Source organism: Pelodiscus sinensis, chromosome 9 (genome assembly GCF_052426305.1).
Source record: "Pelodiscus sinensis isolate ZL-2025 chromosome 9, ASM5242630v1, whole genome shotgun sequence".
NCBI classification, from domain to species: domain Eukaryota; kingdom Metazoa; phylum Chordata; order Testudines; family Trionychidae; genus Pelodiscus; species Pelodiscus sinensis.
In genome coordinates, this window is record NC_143060.1 from 37,175,320 (window position 1) to 37,198,685 (window position 23,366).

The 23,366-nt window shown below is 40.7% G+C and overlaps 1 protein-coding gene across 3 annotated transcripts in view; it reads right to left on the reverse strand.

Annotated features, from left to right (window-relative positions):
* BCAR3 (BCAR3 adaptor protein, NSP family member) overlaps window positions 1–23,142 on the reverse strand; it is a 98,547-nt gene extending 75,405 nt beyond the window's left edge. The window contains exons 1-2 of one of the 3 annotated variants that reach the window (XM_006114151.5): window positions 22,783–23,142; window positions 13,402–13,729 (exon numbers count right to left, since the gene is read on the reverse strand). In XM_006114151.5, the coding sequence (XP_006114213.3) occupies window positions 13,402–13,729; window positions 22,783–22,978 (524 nt within the window). In that variant the 5' untranslated portion in view covers window positions 22,979–23,142. The other 2 variants (XM_006114152.5, XM_006114150.5) reach the window with 2 other exon arrangements.
* Window positions 23,143–23,366: the final 224 nt, after the last annotated feature.

Sequence of the window (23,366 nt, forward strand, 5' to 3'; positions counted from 1 at the left end):
GCATACAGAAGCTTTTGCATGCTACCACAGGCGTCCAGCGGTGATCGCAGCCCTACCTTTCAGCCACTCTCCCCACATCTCAGGCTTCCGTCCAGCGCCCAGCCAGAAAAACAGAAAATACCGGACATTGCACATGTCCAGTATTTTCTGAATTTTTTTATCTGACAGAGGGTGCAAAAACCAGACTGTCTGGTAGAATACCGGACACTTGGCAACCCTATACTATTATTATATATCTAACTTGCCCATCTGAGCCAACTTTTAATTCAAAACATAACTAGGGGAAATAAAAGCAACCCTCCCTCTCAGAACATTTCTAAAATGGGGAAAACTTAGCTGCCAGGCTGGTATCAGTAGCTGTTATTGTTTGTCATCCAATTATTCACAAAGGCCCAAATCCCATTCCCGGCAAAGTTAATGTGTTTTGCTGCCGAATTGAACGGGGATAAGATTTGCTCAGTGTAAAAAACTGCTCTTTAAAAGTGACTTTCAAGGAAAACTATATAGGTTTGTGCCCTTATTTCTCTCGGAGCGATTATTTATTTGCGTGTTTTTCTATTTGACGTTTACATTAGATATTAGAAATTTCAAAAACACTAAATAATGACCCAACACTACTCCTGTTAAATGGTGAATGCTTCTGAAAATCGTACAAAGACACTGGAAAACGCTACAGGCAATAATAGCTCAGCTGTACACCTGGTCAGGAAGGGGTGATTTTTCTAGACTGGAACTATAGAATTTTCTAGGCTACATAGGATCTAGATATGTAAAAAACTAAGCAAAAATAAACATGTACAGATCTTTATTTATAATTAAGAAACAAAATGAATTTACTCACATCCTCCCCTGCACAGGTTACCCACATAATACTACTACATTGAAAGTTCATTACACCATATATCAGAGTATTCAAAGCCCTTTGCAAATATGGATTAATTTTACAATAGCCCTAAGAGAGAGTAGGAAGAATTATTTTTTTCCATTGTAAAGATAGAGGAAATGATACTTTGGGAAAATCACTAAGTCGGTCTGTGTAATACAGTAAACTGGTATCAAAGCCATGAGTAGAGTCCAGATCTGCTGAATCCCAAAGCTGTGTTAGCCACATCATGTTCTCTCTGTGTTGTATGCACAAAACAAATTGATATAGGTTGAACCTCTCTAGTCCAGCACTCTCTGGTCCAGCAACATCCATGGGCCAACATGATTTTAGTTAGCAGGACATCCACTTATCATGAGTGTGGCCAAGTTTTCCACCATCCCATAAATTTTGTTTATAGCCACAACTCCTACTCTCAGTGTTCTATGCTGTTAGTTAGTTCTAATTTACCTTGAAAAGACTGCTAAGAGCCCAATATGCAGTACAAGTGTTGATAATACTACTAAACAATATTCACCACGTATGGTTTCGGCAAATTCCCTGGTTCGGCACCAGTCAGGTCCTGAGGTTGCTGGACTAAAGAGGTGTAACCTGTAATGCCAAAGACCACCCACCATATGCAAGTTTGAAAAAAATGCGCATACAGTCTGCTTTTACATTAAACTGGGTTATCAGGAAAAGGTTATTTTGATATTTTCAAAGGACTGCAAGTTGGACAGTAGGTGCTTCTGCCCCAGCCATCTCTAAATCAACTGCAGCTGACAGTTTGTTTCAATACAATAAAATAAAGTTTGTCTTTCATGAGATATTACATTTCAAATAAAGCTAATGTTTATCTTTTATTTAGCATGAGTTTGGAGAGCTGGCCTCTGTTTACTCAGAGTATGTCTGCATGAGAGAGCAGTGCTTGACTTGTGCAGTATGGAAATTATGGGTCCACAAGAGAGTTTACATTTTACATTTGACTTTCCAATTATCAGATTAAAGCCTCATTTCCATGTAAACAAGGGTACATTTGACGTAGGTGTTGCTGCTTAGCATTATAAGGGAAAAGCTATTAAGTGCTTTGAAAGAAAATTCTAACAAAGCAGTTTGTTGCCACTTTGCATTTAAAATCAGGAACTACTCACATAATATGCCTCCCTCCCCCACCACCACACCCAATGGCCAACAAGTTTGTCTCCCTTACCAACAAAAATTAGTCCAATAAAAGCAGGGCTATATCTCTAAGGAGCAGTGGAATACAGGGAAACCCCAACTTCCTAGGCCTGACCCCACCTCTTTCCAGCCCTACCCTCTTTCCTCCCCCCCACCTCTGCTCTACCTCTTCCCCAAGCTCTGCCCCTGCTCTGCCCTCCCCCCAAGCCACACAACCTGAAGGATTGCTGGAGGTCTGGTACAGCAGCAGCAGGTGTCAACCCCTTCCCCAACTTTCTGTGGCAGCGGGGTTGGAGTGGCCCGGCAGCCAGCTCTGACCCCCTACTGCATGCCCTCCTGCCTTCCTCTGCAGCCAAGAAGTCAAGTGCAAGGGGCTGAGAGGGCAGCGGGGTGGGGCAGAGTGTAGTAGGCTGTCGGGCCATTCCGGCATCTGCTGCCCTGTTGAATATGGGGGCGAGGGCAACCCTTGCTGCCACCGTGCCAGGCCCCAACCCCAAGTAATCCTGTGGGTCCCATCCATAGGATGGTTGGGACAACCTCCGCAGGGCCCACGAACATGTAGGGCCCGGAACAGGCACCCCAAACCGTCCGATGGATGGGATGGCACTGAATAAAAAGGTATTATTCACCCACCTGGTCTGAAGCCAATAGTACGGCATTTTGGATCATCTAAACACCCTGCCGTGGAGTCAAGGCCTATCCTGGTCTTAACAAAAGAACAAACTGGCCAGAGTTCCTTCTTACTGATGTAAACTGGGACTGGTAGGGATAGCTCTCAAGTACCTCAGGCAACGTCTACACTGCAAACTTCGGCCACTGAAAGTTGCGTCAGCACAGTATATTGGTTGTGTGCGTGTGCACTTGATTCCTTGTGACAGCACTGGGGACTCTTTTGGGGGGGCAGGGCAGGGGAGAAAAACAGGTAGATATAGGGAGATGTTAAAGTTCTCTGTGGATTGGAAAGAGAGGAGAGATTTCAACTGTTCAACCTGTAGATCTACCTGTAGTTCCTTAAGAGGCAGCAGCATCTTTGTTTGCTGATGAAGAACCCCCAATATGTCCTGATACATCATCTTCTCCTCTTCCTGCTGGGACTCCTGGGCCTTTCACAATCTGCTTTTTCCCCCCCTTCCACATAGCCCAAACTAGTCACCCACCAAGCCCTCTGCTCATGGCCTGGTACAGCAATAGCTTGCACGATCTCACTGAACCAAGTACAGGGCCTGACGCATCTGGTAAGCAGTCTCCAGCGGTCCCTTGAGGTGCTACGAGAACTCAAGGGATGGAGTCAGGATGGCGATCTCTGGTGGGTGATACAAGGGAGTATGGGGACCAGAGCTACTTGGTGCCAACAGGGGATTCACTAACTTAACTACACTATTAACCCTAAATAGTGTACTATTAACAATCGAGTGTTACTATTTACAATCGAGTGCTCCAATCACTGTCGCTGGCAGCAAAAGGGAACCGAGGAGGAAGGGAGTTGGTTCTGCCCTAGTGTGGCATGTGTGCTCTATTCTAGGGGGCACCGAGACCTATGGAGTCTGCGGAGGGAAAATTTCCAGCTCCGGTGCATGTGGTGAGTACACCTATGTTGAATGGACAGGAGCAAACACTCAAAGAAGAAATAATATATTAAATTCTGGGGTATTTTTCCTTACCTGAAGATTATTTTCTGTTCCCACTATCTTGTGAGATTGTCAATTTAACCTGTTACAGCATGAATGTGTCTAAGGCCATGTCTGCACTAGTAGGGTTTTCTGGATCACTGCACTGGCCATCTTTATTCTGCTGGTGGGTTCATTTTATCATGTATATCTGCTTGAATGCTTGTGACACTTTGCCTCCACATTTTTATGGAAATAAGTTATGCATATTTATATTCAAAACCTAAATATGCTTTGTGCAAAAACAGGGCAAATAACCTAACAGCCTCTGGTCCCTTGAATGTGCATATTCTATTTGTGTGCATGTATCATTCTTGTATGTGAAGTTAGAAATATTAAGTTGAAACTGTTATTAATATAAGCCTTCTAGTGAAAGTTCTTAGTGGTACTTCAGGAACTTAATGGTCCAGTGATCAAGACAATGATCTGTAAATGGTTGTGTTTTTCCTGAAAGCCTAAACTGTGGTTGGTCCTACAAGGACATGTGAACATGCCAGCTGGTGCTGGAATCCACCTTGAATCTGGTATTTTTCCACAGGGATAGAGAGAGTTAAATAAAGGGTTCCTGTCCAGGAGAAATTCTGTTTAAGATCTTCAGCTGGTCTTTAAAACGGCCTCCCCACCCTGTGAAGATACACACGAAGAAGAACCCTGAAAACAAAACTGTTAGACCCAAGCCATAGGGAAGATCATCTTTGTCTTGAAAGATTTTAACGGAAATAAGGACAAGGATGAGTAAAAATTTCTCATGGCTCTGGTCTACACTAGGTCTTTATTTGAAACAACCTCTCTTAGGTCAAACTTATAAGTGGAGCATCTACACTACCACACCCATTATTTAAAAAAAAAAGGGGGGGGGCAGCTTATTTTGAAATTTGTACGCCTGCTTCTCTCGGGGAACAACACTCACTTCAAAATAGTTGTTTTGAAATAGCGTTAGTGTGGATGCTCCATTGCTATTTCAAAATAGCTACTCCCCAGTGCTTCCTGGGGCTCTAAGTCAAGGTAGTACAGCCACGTTAATAAAGCCTGCCTGATACTAATTTTGAGGTTTCCCTGTAGCTATTTGATTTTGTAACAAATCAGGAGTTAAGTTAAATTTAGTTATTTTGAAAGAGTTTCCTAGTGTAGATGAGCTGGCATTGGTGTATTAGGCGCAAATGGCATGCTGACCTGTTTGTTTTTACTTGGTATTACTTAAATCCTACTTTTTATACTTAATAAACACTCTGGTTTATTATCAAACCCAGTTTAAATAATTGGTACCCAGGGAGGGGGAACCACAGTTGTGCATCTCTCTTTCATTGATAAAGGGAGTAAACTTTGTGAGCTTTCTCTGTGTAAAACACTTATATAGAGGAATAGTGATTTATTTTGAAGGTTGTTCACTGGTGCTATCACGTCCCTGTAGCTGAGCCCTTCCAGAAGGGAGCTGTTTCAGCATCTGTTTTACTTTGCTAAAGGGCTGGTACCTTGACTCTGTGCTTTTGCTGGGGGAGATCAGAGTTTCTGGCCTAGAGTGCTAGTGCAATCACTACAAGGCAGATTCAAACCTGAGACCTCTGGAGCTTAGTGTAGGAGCCTCTACAGCTTGAGCTATAAAGCCAGTTGGCACTCAGCTTAGGCTGTAGAGTTCACTCATTCTTTTCTCTCACTGTAAGTGGTCTAAGTACCACTACATGGGACAGTGAACCACACCCACTAGATGTGTAAGTTACAGTAGGCCACCCAAAGTGCCAATAGGTGGTCTCAGTGGTAGGATCAGCACACCAGGTGACAACCACATGGGGCCCTCCAACTGAACCCATCACAGTGTTGTTCAGATATAAGTAGTTATTGACAAATATAAAGTTATGTTAATAAAAATCAGTATAGTTCATTAGGAGACATTCTTATGTCTATGCCTGGGATAAGACACCTGTTCCAGTAATTAGTGGTTATGTTAAAGGTGCTTGCATTTATAAATCCCTTTTGTGCTGAAATGAGAGAAAATCCATTAGCGGTTATTGATAAATTAATTAACGAAAAGGTTAACAGTACAGGGCATGGTGCAATCTCATCTCAGGAACGCACAATTACAACCTTCATTTTCATTGCTAATACTCACAAGGTCAGATTGAGAAATCAGCCCTAAAGGACAATTCCCTGGAGGCTGCTTCTGTTTAGACTCATTTTATTAAATGTATAAACCTCAGTGCATAGACATGAGAATAGGCATGCCCCCCAGTGTAATTTCCAAAGTGTTATTAAACTCTACTTTCACAATATACAAAAGCTTGGTTTTAAATTCATACATGAAAAACATACAAGAGCTAGAGAAACCCTTCCCCTCCCATTAATTTAAAACAAGATAATTTCTGGACAAGAACACATGTAAAGAACAAATAATTTAATCTATGCTAACAATAATGATTTAGAATAGCATGGTAGAAAATATAATTTACTTTTCTCTCTGCATTTTACCTTTATTTCAGCTTGGACAGACAATAGACTAGTCATTTCTACATTTGCTTATATTCAGATCTGCTGAAATACAGAGACCAGGTACACAACTGTAATGCCTAAGCTGCAAGCCCTGCAAGATAATTATATTTAGTGGCAGAGCAAAGTTAGACTGTACAATCAACTTAATGACATGTGTTTATGTAATGCGGTGACTTTTGAGTACATCATCTGAGAAATTCTGAAATGTCAGGGAATGATCAACACAACAATGAACAGAAAAATCCTATTTATTTTGGTGGCAATCAGAAAAATGGGCGGGAAGGGGGAAAAACTTGGGACATGCAGAGTCCTCGCATTTGTTTAGCCAAGTAAACAGCTTCAAACACCTCTATAACTGCCTATAGATCAAAGAACTGGTTGATGGCAGCCATTAGTAAATTCCAGCATAACAATGACTTCCAATACAGTTGAGAAATATTGACACAGTGAATGACTTTCCCCCTATACCATTGTCCCTCATTGTTGTATCTTCTTTTTCTGTCTGGGAGGTAAGACAACTTAGGGGACATGGAATATGGGGGAGGTGAGTTGCGGTGATTACAGGGAGCCCCTGAAATAGAGGGGCATGGCACATAGGAAGTGTGCGCGCACGTGCATGCAAGGGAGAGAAATGGGGGGATGGATAGAAAAATGCAAAGTTTCTAAAAATTCAGCTAACAGAAGCAACAGTCTCTCTTGCACACAAGGCTATGCTAACTTTGGTGGCTGTACCCCGACATAACTTACATCAAACAAAGTTTGTTGCATAGACATGTCCCCACCCCCAGAACAAAAAAGTACAAAATAAAAACACCTATTTCCAATCAGTGTATTTTAAAAGGAAAATATTTCTGTTCGCCTGATAGGGTAGGGTTACCAGATTGTTTCAACAAAAATACCAGACACACTTGACATTACATCACAATCAACATTACATCTTATTTAGAAAATGCCGGACATTTATAGTTTCTCAATTTGTTTCCTGAACAGAAATCTCAAATACTGGACTGTCCAGTTCAAAACTGGACACCTGGCAACCCTAGACCTGACAACATTAAGACTCCAGAATGAATGTTAATGGACTCCACAGGAAGGTCCCTGTGTCCATGCAGAGCCACACTAAAGTTGGTCTGTGCACAGAAAGTTGCAATATCAGGACATATGGCTAACAAACTGCTGATTATTTTTATATGTGAAATGTAATCTGCAGTTCCTTATGTGGAAAGTGCAACGTGGCTGTGGTGCTTTAGTTTAACTGACTTTCTAGTTACATTTTACATAATTAAATAAACTTCGACATTTCAAGGGCAAAGGAACTGCTGTACCTGCTACATGAATAGTACAGAAAAAGACTTGTGTCCTCCTGTAAAATAATACACTGGCGTCAATGGAATATTGTTTTGAAACAGACTTAGAGGAATGTTTAATTGTACAGAAGTACTCCCTTTCTTGCAACAATTTCAATGTTTCTCTCCCCCTTTTTAATTTTTTTGAAGGAAAAAATATGATTGAAATAATTCTATCCCCCTTCAGTTGCCAAAGGTGACTAAAATTTGTTCTCTGATCCTACAGATTTGAAAAGAGTATTGGTGCAGATGTGTCATCAGAAAATAAATGGATGAGTGTTTTGAGAAACAGGAAAATGTTTCTAAGCTTTTATTAAAGGACATCCAGGTGCACATCTCATATTTGTTTTGTTTATTTAATATTTTTTTATCTTGATGCTACTTCTATTTAAAGGAAAGTGTCAGCTTATCAAACAAAAATAAACTAAAAGGTTTAGTCATTTCTGGTATTACAGTGGTTTGCAAACACATTTTCCTGTTTTGAAAAAGGGATCAAACAGGAAACATAAAAGGCCTCGATCCTACAAGCATACAAGTAACTTTATATAAATGAGTATTCCCACCTAGTTCAATGGGCATGGCAAACTCTGCTATAAATTAATGTTTTATTCCATTCTCTCGATTGAAGAGGAGAAACAAGACAGCTATGTGAAAGTGTACATTTTCATGGAGAAAGACAATGCTCTACAATTCTAGCTCCACTTAATTTTAATTGTACTTCGATTTTCAAAATACACCGATCCATGTGCTTGAGGTGCTCATACAGTAAAGGCAATTCAAATACAGTATTACAAAATAAACCATCATGCAACCAGCACATCAGGACCATTAGGATTATCAGTAGGTTTCCCTCCCAAACATCTAGCAGGGAAGACAGAATTCTGACCAAATAAGGGGGGAAAAAGCAGCTTCAGCCTTCCCCGGGGTCGGCCAGAGCATGGGGGAGGGAGGCTTGGGCAGCATGCTGATCCTGCCTTCCCCTGGCAGGCCAGAGCATACTTACTTGGGTGGCCATGGTGCGGTGGGTGCTTTCACACCCTTCGCATGCCACCATGTATGGGCCTGTTCCAGTTTATACTATTACAATTCCATGCTCTTAAAAAAAAAAAAAAAAAAAAAAAAAAGGCAGCGCAGTCTTCTGAAAACCTGACCTTCACATGTGAAAAGTATTACAGTGATGTACAGCCAACAGACTAAAATACTCATGCCATAAAAATTAAAGGAAAAAATATAAGATCGAAGCAGAATCTCTCAGCCTTTGCAACAACAAAACATTCAGGACATCTCAGATAGTTTACAGAAGCAGGCAGAAGTGTTTGGAATCTAAACCATTTCCAATATTACAGCCCAATTTATTTGCCAGACTAACCCAGATTTTAAAATGTCATTATGGCCAAGGAATGGAATTTGAACTGAAAACTGCCTTTGCAACTCTAACTGCAGAAGAAATGAAACTAATACAAGCATCAACATCCTATCTAATTAGAAATATTTCCTATAAGTTCATTTTCACTTTGTAGAAATTTTTAATTAGCATAAATTAATGCACAGTTTCTCTCACTAGCAGCTGCTAAGTGTCAGTACTTCCCAGGAGAGGCCAGGCCAGAGCATGAAAACAATGTAATGCAAATATGAGACCAGCCTCTCATGTGCTGAAATATTACAAGGCACTCAAGATGATTTAATTATATATGTATGTTTTTAGGATGGAGGGGTGGAGGAGAGGAGCAGCTCTTTTTCATGAACCAAATGCTAAGCTCCACATTATACACTTACCATTTATTCTTGGTATAGAAAATCTGGTAGGAATTCTGCCCATATAAAAAAAACTCAGAGACAGTAATATGTATGTGTATTAATAGGCCCCGATCATAAAAGTTACTTTCCCCCCCCATTGCCTGGTTTAAAGTGTGTTACAAACTTATCATTTGGATGAGGCTCCTTCAAAGGATCATGAAGATTCTATATAAATCTGGGCCCAGTTTCAGGACTCTGGGTCAGTTTATGGTTTCAAATAAAAACTATAATTTTTCTATAAAACCTATTAGTTTCAAATTAAGTTCATGTTGAATTTTTCTATCAATTTCAGAAATACTTAAGTTCCCTATATCACTTATCTGCATGCCAAACATTCTGGAGTTTGTTCAGTCTGAAACCACACCAATACTCAGGGGATCCACCGCTAACATGGACCGAAACAAAATAAAATTTTGAAATGAACCCCTGTACACTAACACTGAAGCAATTTACACCCCTTTAACAGGAAACTTAGTGCTATGGCGAAAATCCCAGATACTTACAGGGTCGCAAGATGGCGGGCAGCCGCCAGCAGCCTGTTAGGGACAGAAAGCCTCAAAAGCAAAGCTTTTCTAAAGGGGCCACACTGTGTTTTTGGGGTCTTTTGGCTTAACTTTCGGGGTCCTTCCCTGCTCCCCTTCCCCCCCCCCCCGCAACAACTTTGGTCTCCCTCCCCAACAGATTTTTTCCTGTTTTTTTTTTTTTTTTTTTTTTTGAGGGGGGGAGGTGTTCAGTATTTTTTTGTTAAACCATCTGGCAACCCTAATTATGGTCTGTGACCATGAGGTTCCAAAATAAGAGGAGGAGTAACGGTAGTTCGAATTAGGAGCTTTAATTCAAACTACCTAGTCCGTGCCGCGTGTAGCCACGGGCAGGTAGTTCGAACTACCGGGCATTTAAAAATGGCAGCGCCCAGGAACATACAAATAAAGCCCGGGATATTTAAATCCCGGGCTTCATTTGCAAGTTCGAATGCCTACATTAGCCACCCAAGTTCGAACTAGGGTGGCAGTGTAGACATACCCATACAGATTAGCTAAGCTAAACTTTTTTTTAACAACATCCAACATAGCACATAACTTTGGAATTTACTTGTTAAAAACAAAACAAAAAAGTATCACACTTTTATACTGCATAGAGAGAGTCTCGAAGAATGATGCATTGCAAAGTTGAGCCACATTGTTCTTCAGACATATACATATCATTTTCTCCCAATAAGTAGTTTTCCTTATAAGGTTTCGTTCTTGCAGCTACGCCCCTGCCCTCATCATCTTCTTGCTCTGCGTATACTTGCCACGTTTTCCTTTTTTACCCAGGAAACAAATTTCTTCAAAATATTCCCAGATAAGATCTCCTTTACACAAAGAAGCCATGACAGTTTTTCTCTGGCAAAAGTGTGGGGGACGTAGCAAGCTGTGTTTGCACTGAATAATGTCTTCCTTTTTCATTCCAGTCCACTTCAATGTTCCTTTCTATGCTGTTTCCATCCTTTCCTATCTATTGTGTGTCTGTCTAAAGATAGTGTGTTAACTAACTCTACCATGCTTGGCCTAGGTTCATCACCACATAAGCACAGAACAAAAACAATTCTATCCAGCCTGTGTTTTTCTTTGCACATGTTTCTCAGCATACTAACAGAAATGGAAATCCCAGAACTTTCAAGGTGCAAGAGCTGGTTGTTCGATTGGACAAACATTAATTCATTTTTATGAGACTAAGGGCTTGTCTACACTACCGAGAAGATCGAAGCTGCCGCAGTCTGGAAGTGGGTGACAAGGGAGGGATCACGTGAGGATTACCTGTTCTGTTCCCTCCCTCTGGGGCATCTGGTATTGGCCATTGTCAGCTGGCCATTGTCTAGATAGACCATTGGTCTGACCCAGTATGGCCATTCTTATGTTCTTAGCCCATCTTCCGGGTTCATATTAATGGGTCTAGTGAAGACATGCTATTTCAAACTGAGAGGGCGCTCCCGTCAGCACTGGTAGTCCTACTCCTACAAAGAGAAAGGGAAGTCGAAGGGAGAGTGTGCTCCTGTCAAACTCCCACTATGTGGACAGCAACAAAATGTGATTTAAGATACTTTAACTCCAGCTATGCAGTTAACGTAGCTAGAGTTGCATATCTTAATTCAGACTTACCCACTAGTGCAGACCTAACACGTTTGTGATAAGAGTTAATTGTAATTATTTTTAAATGAGAAATTTAGTATTTCATTTAAAAAAAATCCAATGAAAATCAGATTTTTTTTTTAATTTTAAAAAAGTCATTGAATGGAACAGAGTGAGCTGAATTGGATTGAACTGACATTTTCAACATTCTTGTTGGCTATTAAAATGTAACTCATTGTTGATACAGTAATTAGAATTGAGCACCCAATTTTTTTCATTATGCTATCAACGGCAGATACACTAGATTTATTTTTTAAGTGCTCTTCTTTTCTGTCACCCTATACCTAGCAATGAAGAAGATGGAGTGTTCCATTATTTCTGCCTTCTGAAACACCAGAGAGGATGGCTTCAGAATTGGAGTTTTCCTTTCTGACACTTTGCAAAAAATCAAATTATTTTCTGTTATGCATTCTTGGATTATCTTCAGAAATTCCTGTGCCCCTCCTGTGAAAGAACAGCTGAGAATGCACACATCTTAGCCCTTGCATTGAAATCATTTTTGTCTATAAAGGGCCTGGCAATTGCTATGTGGGTGCTACTGACAGGCTCATTAGCCAACTGAAATTTTATTTTCTAGTGCCTTAGCTTAGGCTCCAGTCCAGAGCAATGAACTATGCAAATGTCTTCAACAGTTGCCTGTCCCCTCTAGCTTTATATAATGGGTGGGATCAGTAACAGGCAACATTCTTATGTGCCGTACTAGTTTGCATTATTTTTAGATGTAATATATTTATGAAGAACATCTTGCTGTGATAAAGAGTAAGTATGAAGTTGCATAACATCTAGCATTAGCTTCCCAATGTCATTGATCCAGTAAATGGGAATGAGTCAAAAAACTAGGTGACCTCAGTTATTTTGCTTCTTTTACTGGCCCACTAGCGCTCCCATTTGTATCATCAAGGGGATGCTATACAACCCATCGTTTCCCCTAACCCTTCCCCCACCTCAGACTTTTGCTTGACTAAGGATTCGGTTAGTTGCTTGCTTTTGTGATAAGTCTATTCTTTCAAAAGATTTTGTAGCTTTTTTTGAACATGTAGTTTAAAGTGTTGAATAATTAGATACTTCTTAATGAAGAAAATGTGAATATAAAGCCTTGAAATAACATGCTTTTTTGCATCTGCATAAAAAAATATATATTTGTGTAGATATTTGATTTGTCACTGCTTATAAAAGCCAGAAAAAAGTGTTCAATAGAACATTTTTGACTGCACTAGAAAAATGTTTGTGATCCTTATGCCCACCTCTAATAATACCAGAACAGCCAAATTAAATACTTCATATTACTGTTCTATATAGAATGTTCTGGAAACATCCAGTTCACCAAAAAGGGAAGGCAGTTTGGACTGATCTTCTGTATGACTAGAGAACAGACATAGACAAAAAAAAATCCAAACTGAAACTAAAGAAAAGAACATCAAAAGTGATGGGTTTTATGTGTGTTAGTTACCAAAATTTTCAAATTTTGGTCAGAATATTTTTATCTTTAAAAAGACAGCTAATTAGACCTTCCTCCCAACACACACAAGGAGATTTTTGAATCCACAGGAACAAAGCAACAAAGTTATTACAATTTAGAATATTTAAAATAAAAATATGACTTAATACTCTTTCATTGAATCTATGGAATAAGATGAAAAAAAAACCTCCCTAAAATTAGCAAAATGCAACACATTTCCTTTTTGCATAATAATTATGTAGACACTGCCCCAAAACCAGGTATGCAACATGGGGCCCTCTCACTAAGGACTGACTCAAGCTGGGCACCAGCTCATGGTCATGCCCATTTTGACTCAACCTTGCCAGTGTAGCCTTTTAAGTAGAGGATTAGAATTCTAGAAGAATTCAGTACAGGTCTTGCAAAACAAACATCTGAGTTAAATTTAAGAAAGTACCTGAACTGGTGTTTCTCACTCTTCCGGTCTTGCAGGGAACACTTCTCTAAGACATCTTGGATCAATGGGGACTGCTGCCTGTGTGTTTTGGGGAATGGCAGGGTTCCCATATGGCTAAACATATCACAAGATCTAATGGGAATGGCCCCCTTTTTCTTCCTTGGTAGAGTGCCATGGATAGAAATATCTTGATAGGAGTCCAAGTGATGCTCAGCCAGGGGAGGCTTGCTGCTCAAAAGATCCATAGAAGAAGCCAGTGAGAACTGATGGTTCACCTGCATGTTTCTGGGGAGACTTGCAAGTTTTCCAGCAGCTATCATTCTCAGCTCTGAAATACAAAAAAATTGTCCAGAGTTCATCAATTGCTGTCATTTTTAATGAAATTAAATATCATTAGCTGTTGTCTCTATTAATATTGCACTTCTTATATTAGAAGACAGATAATGTATTTGATGTTCAAATACGTACTAAATTATAATCTAATCTCATAGGTCCCAAACCCACAAATTATTATACACATGTGCTTAACCTTTATGCAGGTGAATAGCCCCACTGAAATAACTGGCAACCACAAATATTCATGTCTGCAAGATCTGGACCATAATCTGTGAATAGCTGCAAGATTTGTTTTATCTATTGTTTCACCCTCAGTGGTCAGGAACCATTCCATTTTGAAGGTCAAATATCAATCTGGAATCATTAACTGAAACTAAACTATCAGGAAAAAAAAAACCCAAACAACATACTGACCAAGGCTCAGTTTAAAAGAGACTGCAAATCGAAGTCAGGAATAGACACTACAGACCTTGTTAAGTAATGAGCATATTAAAGAATATTTGTAATAGTTTGTAAATGATTTTATCCAAGAGATAAGGAGAAGAAATTATTAAAATTCTTTTTTGTAGTATATGCAGCCCCATTGAGTTAAATTTACTGTGGATATAAGTGGGATGCAACTCCATTCGAGTTAGTGGAGTTGTATGCTTTACACTAAAGGTGAATTTGGTTAATTATAGCCTGGCCTACAATAGAGAAGTGTCTCCAGAATAAGTCTGCCAACATGAACAAAATTACAAATGCTTGGTGTTAAGTCATTGGGTTGGATTCTGGTTAGTGTAGCCAGATGTCCAGTTTTGAACCGGACAGTCCAGCCTTTGAGCTTTCTGTTCGGGAAACAAATTGAGAAAATATACATGTCCGGTATTTTCTAAATAAGATGTAATGCAGATAGGGTTGCCAGGTGTCCGGTATTCACCCGGACAGTCCGGTATTTTCGGCTCCTGCCTGGTAAAAAATTCAGAGAATACCGGACACCTGAGATGTTGGGTATTCTCTAAATTTTTCCCTAGCCAGGAGGCGAAAATGCCGGGCACCTGGCAACCCTACAAACACTCAGCACCCGGCCTCCACCCACCCCCAGCCCCTCTCTGGCCCCCGACCCTAGCTTACCTGGTTCACAAGGCTGCCGGCACAAAATGGCTGCCGGCCAAAAGACCTGGGGGAAGCAATGCTTCCCCTGGGTCTTAGTGCTCAACCTCTCCTCTGTTCCTATCCCTGCACTTAAAGGGGACATGCTCTTTTAATGCTGTTTTATTTTCCTTTTTTTTGGCTTAAGTCCTTGGAGTCTTTTTTTTTTGCTTGACAACTTTGGTTCCCCTCCCCTTCAACAAAAATTTTTCCCAGTGTGTTTTTTTGATGGGGGGATTGGCAGAGGGGGTGTCGGTATTTTTGTTTCAACCATCTGGCAACCCTAAGTGTAGATTAAGTGTGTCTGGTATTTTTGTTGAAACCATCTGGCAACCCTAAATCTGGTTCCCTGACAAGGCCGCTTTCTGCCACTACAAATACAAAGTAGCATCAACTGACTACTGAGGGATACCTCAGATTTAGGGGAATCCACAGGTCCTATAGTGACAGCTACACTGGCTCTATGTCTCACTATGGCTCTGTGGTTCACTATCTACATCTAGCCCCAATATCAGGACTTTGCCAGAGTGCTGTTGCATGCAGTTCAATCATCTCCAATCCTCTCTGAAGGTTACTGCTACCAGGCATAAAATTTAGACCAACAAGCTGAACTCAGTCACATTGGAGCTCAGCACTTAAAATGACCTTCGCTCTCTTCTCTTCAGGTGTCCCATGTGACAAAGGCCTCAGATACAGTTGAGAATCTAGCCATGGACTCCATAAATATGTCAGTAACAGGACAGACTCCATCCCACCTTTTATTATCTGTAATTACAGCAAGGTATTTATGGTAGGAACTTGATGACATCACTCACAATGTGAAAGTGAAAAATTCCATGTGCTAAGGCTCGGTAGAATTGCTGTTGCATGCTATGTAATGTTTATGAGAAGTGGTGCTCTTGCAGATTAAAGATTTCAAGATTTTTTTCTGACAGGTTATTATATGATCACCTTGACGCGACCACTAAATCTCAAACCCTCCTGTTGTTTACATCTTCAGAATGTGGTTTGGGCAGCCATTCTACCTGGGACATCAAAGGGACTGCATGTTCATTTAAAATTTAACTGTGTTGTGCAGGTTGCTTTGCCTTTTTGATTACCCATGCCAACAAAACTGGTTCATGGTTGGGTCCAAAACAGAAGATGCCGGATAGATATATTGGGCCAGATTCTCAGCTGGAGTGAACTGGTATAACTCCATTGGTCCATATACTAAGTATAATATTAAGACAAAAAAGTTAACTATTCACAGTCAGAGTCAAAACAAAGAAAAAAAAGGCACTCTCAAAACTTACGCTAACATTGAGTCCAGGACCTTAATGGAGTTAGGCCTTAAGACCCATATTCACAGGACTTTGGAAGTTCCAGCCTAATCTGCCCACTTTGCACACACACAACCAATTTTTGGAATTGCCTCTGATTTTACACCCCAGGAAGTACTTACCACCTTCATAAAAAGCCTTAAGACTGATAAATGCAAAAGTATGATTACAGTAAATGTTCTTTCCTCATTCTCCTTAACTCAAACACTGAGGGATTTTCTTCAAATTTGCTAGTAAATTCATCTCTGGGCTGAGAAAGATTATGAAGTTGCAATGTAACTTCAGCGTTAGTTTCAGCTACTAACAAAAATCTATGATACACAGATTTCAGACCACTTCCTATCAAGGGCGGATTTACAATGAAACATACTGTGCCCTGGCATGCCTCTTTCCCCCTCCCCCGCAACGACATGGGGCCCCCAGAGTTAGGCATTCAGTACTGGGTCTGGAAAACCCTCCTCCCTGCACAGAGGGCGGCTGCTCTTGTGGGCGGAGGGGGAGGCAGTCCCTCTACAGAGAGGGCTGTGGGGAGAGGGGGAAGAGGAGGGAGCAGGAAGGAACATTTGACAAGTTCAGCAATATTGACAATTGAAAGCACCTCTTTACAAAATATTACTTATGATGGCTTCATTGACAATTTTGTAAAGAAAAAGTATGGAAAGAAAGCTAGCTGAATTGGTTTTTCAAATTGAGTAAGTTTCTTCAGAGGAAGTTAACTTTTATTTTTCCATTCGTGCGTCATCTATACTTTTTTTTTATTTAACACATTTTTCATGTTGGCTTAATGCAAATACAAACTTTCATCTACACTAGAAGTTCTCAAACCGTGCTCTGAGACCTCCATTTAGGTGGACTGAGGAAGTGGGTTGTTTTTTTTTTTTTTAAATATAAAGCGCTGTTATCCAAAGCACTTTACAATAGGTAGCTAAAGATACAAACAGTATTTGGAAAGATCAGTAAGTGGTTCATCAAGACCCCCAGCAATTTCCAAGTGGTTTATGAAAAAAAAATTAGACTACAGAAACAATCAAGGTGCCTCGTGCCTTCTTGTCTGGTTCCCGGGGGGGGGGGGGGGAGCAAAATATTAAGCTGAGCACAGGGCCCCTCTAACTCTAAACCTGCCACTGCTTCTTATGTAGTAATATCTAGAGAAAGGATCACCCATCTCCTCCAATGACTTCCATTATAAAAGATATTAAATTCTAAAATAAACCTGTCTTGTTCCCCAGAAATAAGTTATCAGGTTTACTTTTCTGAACCATGAATTTGTTACTTTACATTTTAAAGCACTTTCACCCCACACATCAGCTATATCCTAAGACCCGTTTTAAAATGTAAACATCTTGTCAGGATATACAAGTCCATCTTTTAGATATTTAAATTCACATTTAGGTACATTTCAACACATAAAAGTGTTGTTTACAACACAATTGTTTTCCCCCCTCAAAAGGTCTACTCAGTCTATCTACAATCTAGCATGCCTGCTAGCATCCTCACCTAGGGTCAGAGATAGGACTTGCTACTCCTTGATGGACTCCTAAAAGCAAGTCAAAATTCAGCAACATTACTAGAATAGTCAGCTCAGTAATGAAAATTGCTAAGTTATCTGCCAGATTTCTCTTTGGCTGCATGTCAACGCTCCAAGGAATGAGCCCCCTTTTCAGCTGGAGATCCTGGAATGTTTCAGTGTATGGTTCAAGCAGGAATGCTTGAAATTACTGTAGATGCAGTTCTACAAACTACACATTATTAGAGTACACTCTTTGCCTGACAAAACAGGTTCAATCAGCATCTGGCAGAATGAGTCAATATATTAGAGTGTTTCTGAACAAAAAAGGGGCTGGAATCCAGTTCTGAATGCTGCTGCTTGATTACATCAGTCACACTAGAGTAAAAGCCTGGGAAATGGTCTAGCTTGCTTCTATTTAGGACAGAACTAAAAGTGACTTAATGATAAATCTAGGGTAGAAGCTCTGTATTTTCATCTATCTGTCCCCTTTACTGCCCCTTCATTCCATAATCAGACTAAAAGACCACTTCTGATCATCTGTGAAGCAATTGGCCTGAGTCGCCAACAGAAAAAAACAAAACAAAAAAAAGACTGTGGGTCATGATCTCAGCTAATGGATAAGATGTTTTCCAGATTCTGAGCATGGATTTTGAAGGGACCCTTTTCATTATATTGTAAACAGAGGGAGCAGAGACCAAGAGATCGTTACATGACCATGTACATTAATGATTGTGGATGCATTGGAAAATTTTGTAGTGTGATCGGAAACAGAGTGAAGGCACTTGTCTGCTGGCAAAACCAACAATATTGCATTTCAATATGGAAAGATTCAATTCACATAATTGCTCAACCCAATATATGCCTTAACAATACCTAGGAAGGGAGTGTTATTCAAAAAAACAATCTTGACTCTGATTTGGGAATAAACATGTAAACATTATGGTTCGATCTGCCTTTTTGAAACAGCCCACCCACCTGAGAGAGGTAATCTGAACCTTCTCTGACTTACGTCAGAGGACTTTTGGGGGAAGAACAATAAGACTAATGGGCTGTGTCTACACTGGCGCGATCTTGCGCCAAAGTGGCTGCTTTTGTGCAAAAACGTGCTGCCTGTCTACACTGGCAGGGAGTTCTTGCGCAAGAACACTGACGTTCTAATGTGTGAAATCAGTGCTTCTTGCGCAAGAACTATGATGCTCCCACTCAGGAATAAGCCCTCTTGCGCAAGAGGCCAGTGTAGACAGGCAACATTAATTTCTTGCACAAGAAAGCCCGATGGTTAAAATGGCCATCGGAGCTTTCTTGCGCCCATTTTAACCATCGGAGCTTTACACTGGCATGGATGCTCTTGTGCAAAAGCACATACAAAGAGTATTTGCGCAAGATCATGCCAACGTAGACATAGCCATGGTGAAAACTGTAACTACAGTCTGTCCAGATGAAAATCTCTAATTTGGCCACAGAAGTTAGATTTACTCATCTGAAAAAGTCAGTTGTGGCCACAAAAGCTCAAGATAACATCTACATGCTTTGTTAGTCTTTAAGGTGTTGCTAGACTAGTCATTGTTTTTTAAGTTTGCCCTTTTTGTATTAATGAAATCCCTATTTATAGCCTGATTCAAATCCTATGAAGGCAAAGAGAGTCTTTTCCACTTATTTCAAAGGGCTCAAGATATGTATGAACATTGATTCACATCACTCTCTAGTTCTGCTCCAAAGCTCATCATATGGAAAGACTTTAGTGGGGAGTTTGTATTAGACTCTCAGGATGAATGACTTATTCGGATTGGTTGTACAATCAAGGATACTAACTTCCTTCCTTATCTCAGCTTTGTCCCTCACTGCTCCCTCTAAGAAGTATGGAGGAGCGTAATAGGTGCACCCAATTCAAGAAAGCAAACTATTCTGGGACATTTTAATGGACACATTCAATGTAAAGCACACACCAGTTTGGAGATGTTTTACTTACAATAATATTAGAGATTACTTGTAACAATAGTACTGTAACTAAGATTACAGGGGAAAAAATATTTTTCAAATTGTTTACTCTCCACAATTGTAAGCACTTTGAAAATGGTGAAAGTGACAATACACAATATATGGTCAGCCAAGGCCTTGATCCTGAAATTGAATTGGCACTGTCAGCCTTCTGCCCTCAAGTGAAGGACCCCTGCACAGTCAATGGTAGAATCAAGGCTTTTGGTTTTCCTACTGTTGGTTTGGGTGTTTGCACAGCAAGAGGGAAGAACCACATATTTAGAAAATAGGAAAAGGTAACAACCCACAGAAGCTGGCAGGTGGCTTGGAAAGATGTAGTAACTGAAAACTATTTTGAACTTTAAAAAAAAATAGATGTTGTCATGTTGATTGTCTCCCTAACAGGGAATACACATTTTAGTTAAAGTCAAACAAGTATTCTTGCACAAAGAAGTGTTTCCATAAAATTATCTGTGATTTAAAAATTCCTGCATATTAACAGCCTATGATACAGGTGTTATAAAATTAATTGGTACTCTAGAAAACTGGCTTGAAGGCTTTGAAAAGAATACAAAGGTTCAGGAAATCCATAACCCTCTTATGATAAAAGGAGGTAAGTGGGAGAAAGCACTTGCAAGAGTTCAAAGGATCTAAACTTCTATCAGTAACAAGCCTGAGTCTGCCAAGCATCAAACACATGAGATTACAGACAGACCACTCCTGAAAAGCTGTCAAACTTACTTACAGTTAAAAAAAGGTAATTAATCCTTATCCTATATTATAAACTCACAACCTATTTGAATAGTTTTATAGCCATTATTCTGAGTCAGACAAAAGCATATGAATAAAGATGACTTTGTTTACTCAATATTAATTTCAAATTAAAAAAATACAACTGTGGCAAGCTGATGTTTCATACTAAATTTTAGCTCACCTTTTTAAAAAAAGGGTTACTAAACAAATCGTCATTGTTGGTCAGTAACATTTCAGATCAGTCTCTCATTACATCATTTCATTAGAGTCACAATAATTGACTGCAAACTAAATTTGATTTTTGTTTAAAAATTAATTAATACATAAATATTTCGGATACTTCAATTTTAAGTGTTTTTTTGGGGGGAGGAGGGAGATTGTTAGTAATTTAACTTGTAACTCAATCACGCACAAAATATCTGTTACATCATGAACATTTCTATGATGAATATTTTTAAAAAATTTCTCAGTCAAATCCTGAAGTCCTTACTAAAAAGGTCTTTCTACAAGATTCTGAAAATCTGAACAATTCCCAGAAGGCACTGGATACCCTCAAATCCCAATGAAGTGAAGCCTTTAATTTTTACAAAATCTGAACATTCCCACTGATTTCTATTTGCCTAAATCACAAAAACTTGGATTCTATCCCCAGCTCTACCATGACATGCTCTTATGTGTCTTGGAGATGTCACTTCACCTTTTCTTCAATTTCCACATCTATAAATTGCCTTAAGATTATGAATTAAGAAAGCTATATAAAAGCTAAGCATTAAGTATTGCTAACTAGGACTCTGTAACAAAAAAAAAAAAAAAAAGACTAAGTATCCCAATTAGTCCTTTGTACTATACAATTCCCTGGCAATGTTACCAACACCAGATAAGGAAATATGACAGAGTCAAACAGTGCAACTGCTCATTGATCTTGAATGACATCCGCCAATAAACACCTTAGATTTGGGATAATAAAAATTCTTTTGGATCCAGAACTTTACTATATCCCTGAAGATAAAATGAGAGTATTTCTCAGCTAGCTTTTCCAGTGTAAATCTCTGTTACAGAATCCCTGGGAAACAATTAGTACAGTTGGGGTGTAGACTGTCAATAAACCAAATTGTAAACGGTGTACGTTGGAAACCACTTCAAGCCAGGCGATGTGGCAGCAGTAGCCCTAGTTCCAGCACCTATGCTATTTCCTCTCTCTACAGACACACAAACCGACCATCTCTGGAGCATGGGAAAGCCATTTATTGTTATATGGTACTCAGGATTTCTCCGAGTTCCCAGGCACCTGAACTATTTCAATCACAGATCTTTCCAAATAAACATATCACTCTTCTGTCTTACACTACCAATAAATAGGTTTATTTAAAAAAAAACAGTAACAGGTCAGGACTGGAAGCTGCATCTTTGCATCGGCTCCGCCCTAAAGAAACCACAAGTGCGTAATCAATAACCCATCTCGTTAGCGACTTGACACCCGGCAGCGTTGTATCTTTCCTAAGTCTGCTGCGCGCCACAAGACCCTAGACGCCCCAGCTGCCTTTAACTTTTAAAGCAATCACCATCCTTTACCCATCTTTGATTGTGGACTGAAACCGTTTCCACCGACCCCATTCCCGGCGGATCTAAACTCCGAAATCGCCTCTTCGACTCCAACAACTAAAATCGAGAGCAGCCGGAGTTCAGAGCTAGCAGAGTTTAGGATGAGTCACTCTGAGCTCTCCCCCGGGAGGCAAACACAACCAGCCATTCATTCCCCAGCCAACAAAGAAGAGGAGCAATGTTGTCAACACAGTTACACAGCGGGCTGCTACTGCTCCTTCTCCGCTACTTTTCAGAGAGGCTGGTTGCAAAAGTTTGTCTCCTCGAACTGTCCTACCTCCAGCTGAGCCCCAAAGCAGCTGAACCTCCTGATAAAGTAATCAGGGCAACTGCCTGCAAACTAGGAACACTCCGCTCCCCCCCTTCAACTATTAGAACGAATCGAGCTGGTTTTACACACACGCAGCGTCCAGCAGGGTTTGGACAAAGCTCTCCGCTCCGATCTCTTGTCCAAACGCCACCTCCGTCCGCTCAAAGCACATTAGTGGGGATAATTATGGATGCAAATTCCAAGGCATCGTCATCGCCATAGTAACACTATTCATGGAGTCCGCGGCTGTTCATTCTAGAGACTCCCCAATCTCCATAGTAGTCCCCTAACCGAGCCCCGGTCGGACCCTTGGCACCATCCCGGGACTGGCAAACGCACAGAGGAGACCGCGGTGGGACGCTGGGAAGGCTCCTGGTTACAGTGGCCTGTCGCTTTGCGCCGCTCAAAGTCAGACAAGTAACAGCGAGCGGGCCACTCACCCTCTTCCGCGGGGGGCGGGCTACGCCAGCAGGTAGATCTCCCGGCGACACCAGCAGGACTTTGAACTGAATCCTGCGAGTCTTCTGCAGCCCGGCGCGTCACAGCGCAGCAGCTGCAGGCACCGCTCTGAGAGAGGCTCGCGCGGTGATTTACTACTCTCCAGCCACTCCCCTGGGCCGGCGAGTCAGGCTCCATCTCGCCGAACCCCCCACGTCAATGCTATTTACATGCGGTGACCTCCCGTTGCCCTTTTCCATGGATTTGAGAACTTTAACTTCTCCCTGTTAAGATCCCGACCGCTGAACTGATTTGTCACGTCCTAGTACTGCCTGTCGTGGGCCAGCGAAACGCCTCCTGCCCCTTCCTTCCCCGTTAACTTAATTATATTTGGCAGCTATTGTTGCTCCTATCCAGACATGGGGGCTATACTTTGCCCTATGAGGTGTGTTCCCTTTGAGACAAAAGCCACCTACCTATAGTGGTTGCGACCCAGAGGAGATGTGGGGGTGCAATAATCAGACAGCTTTTTCCTCTCGCTAAATTAACAAGGGCTCAAATTAACTGAGAAAAGCCTGAAAGCCAC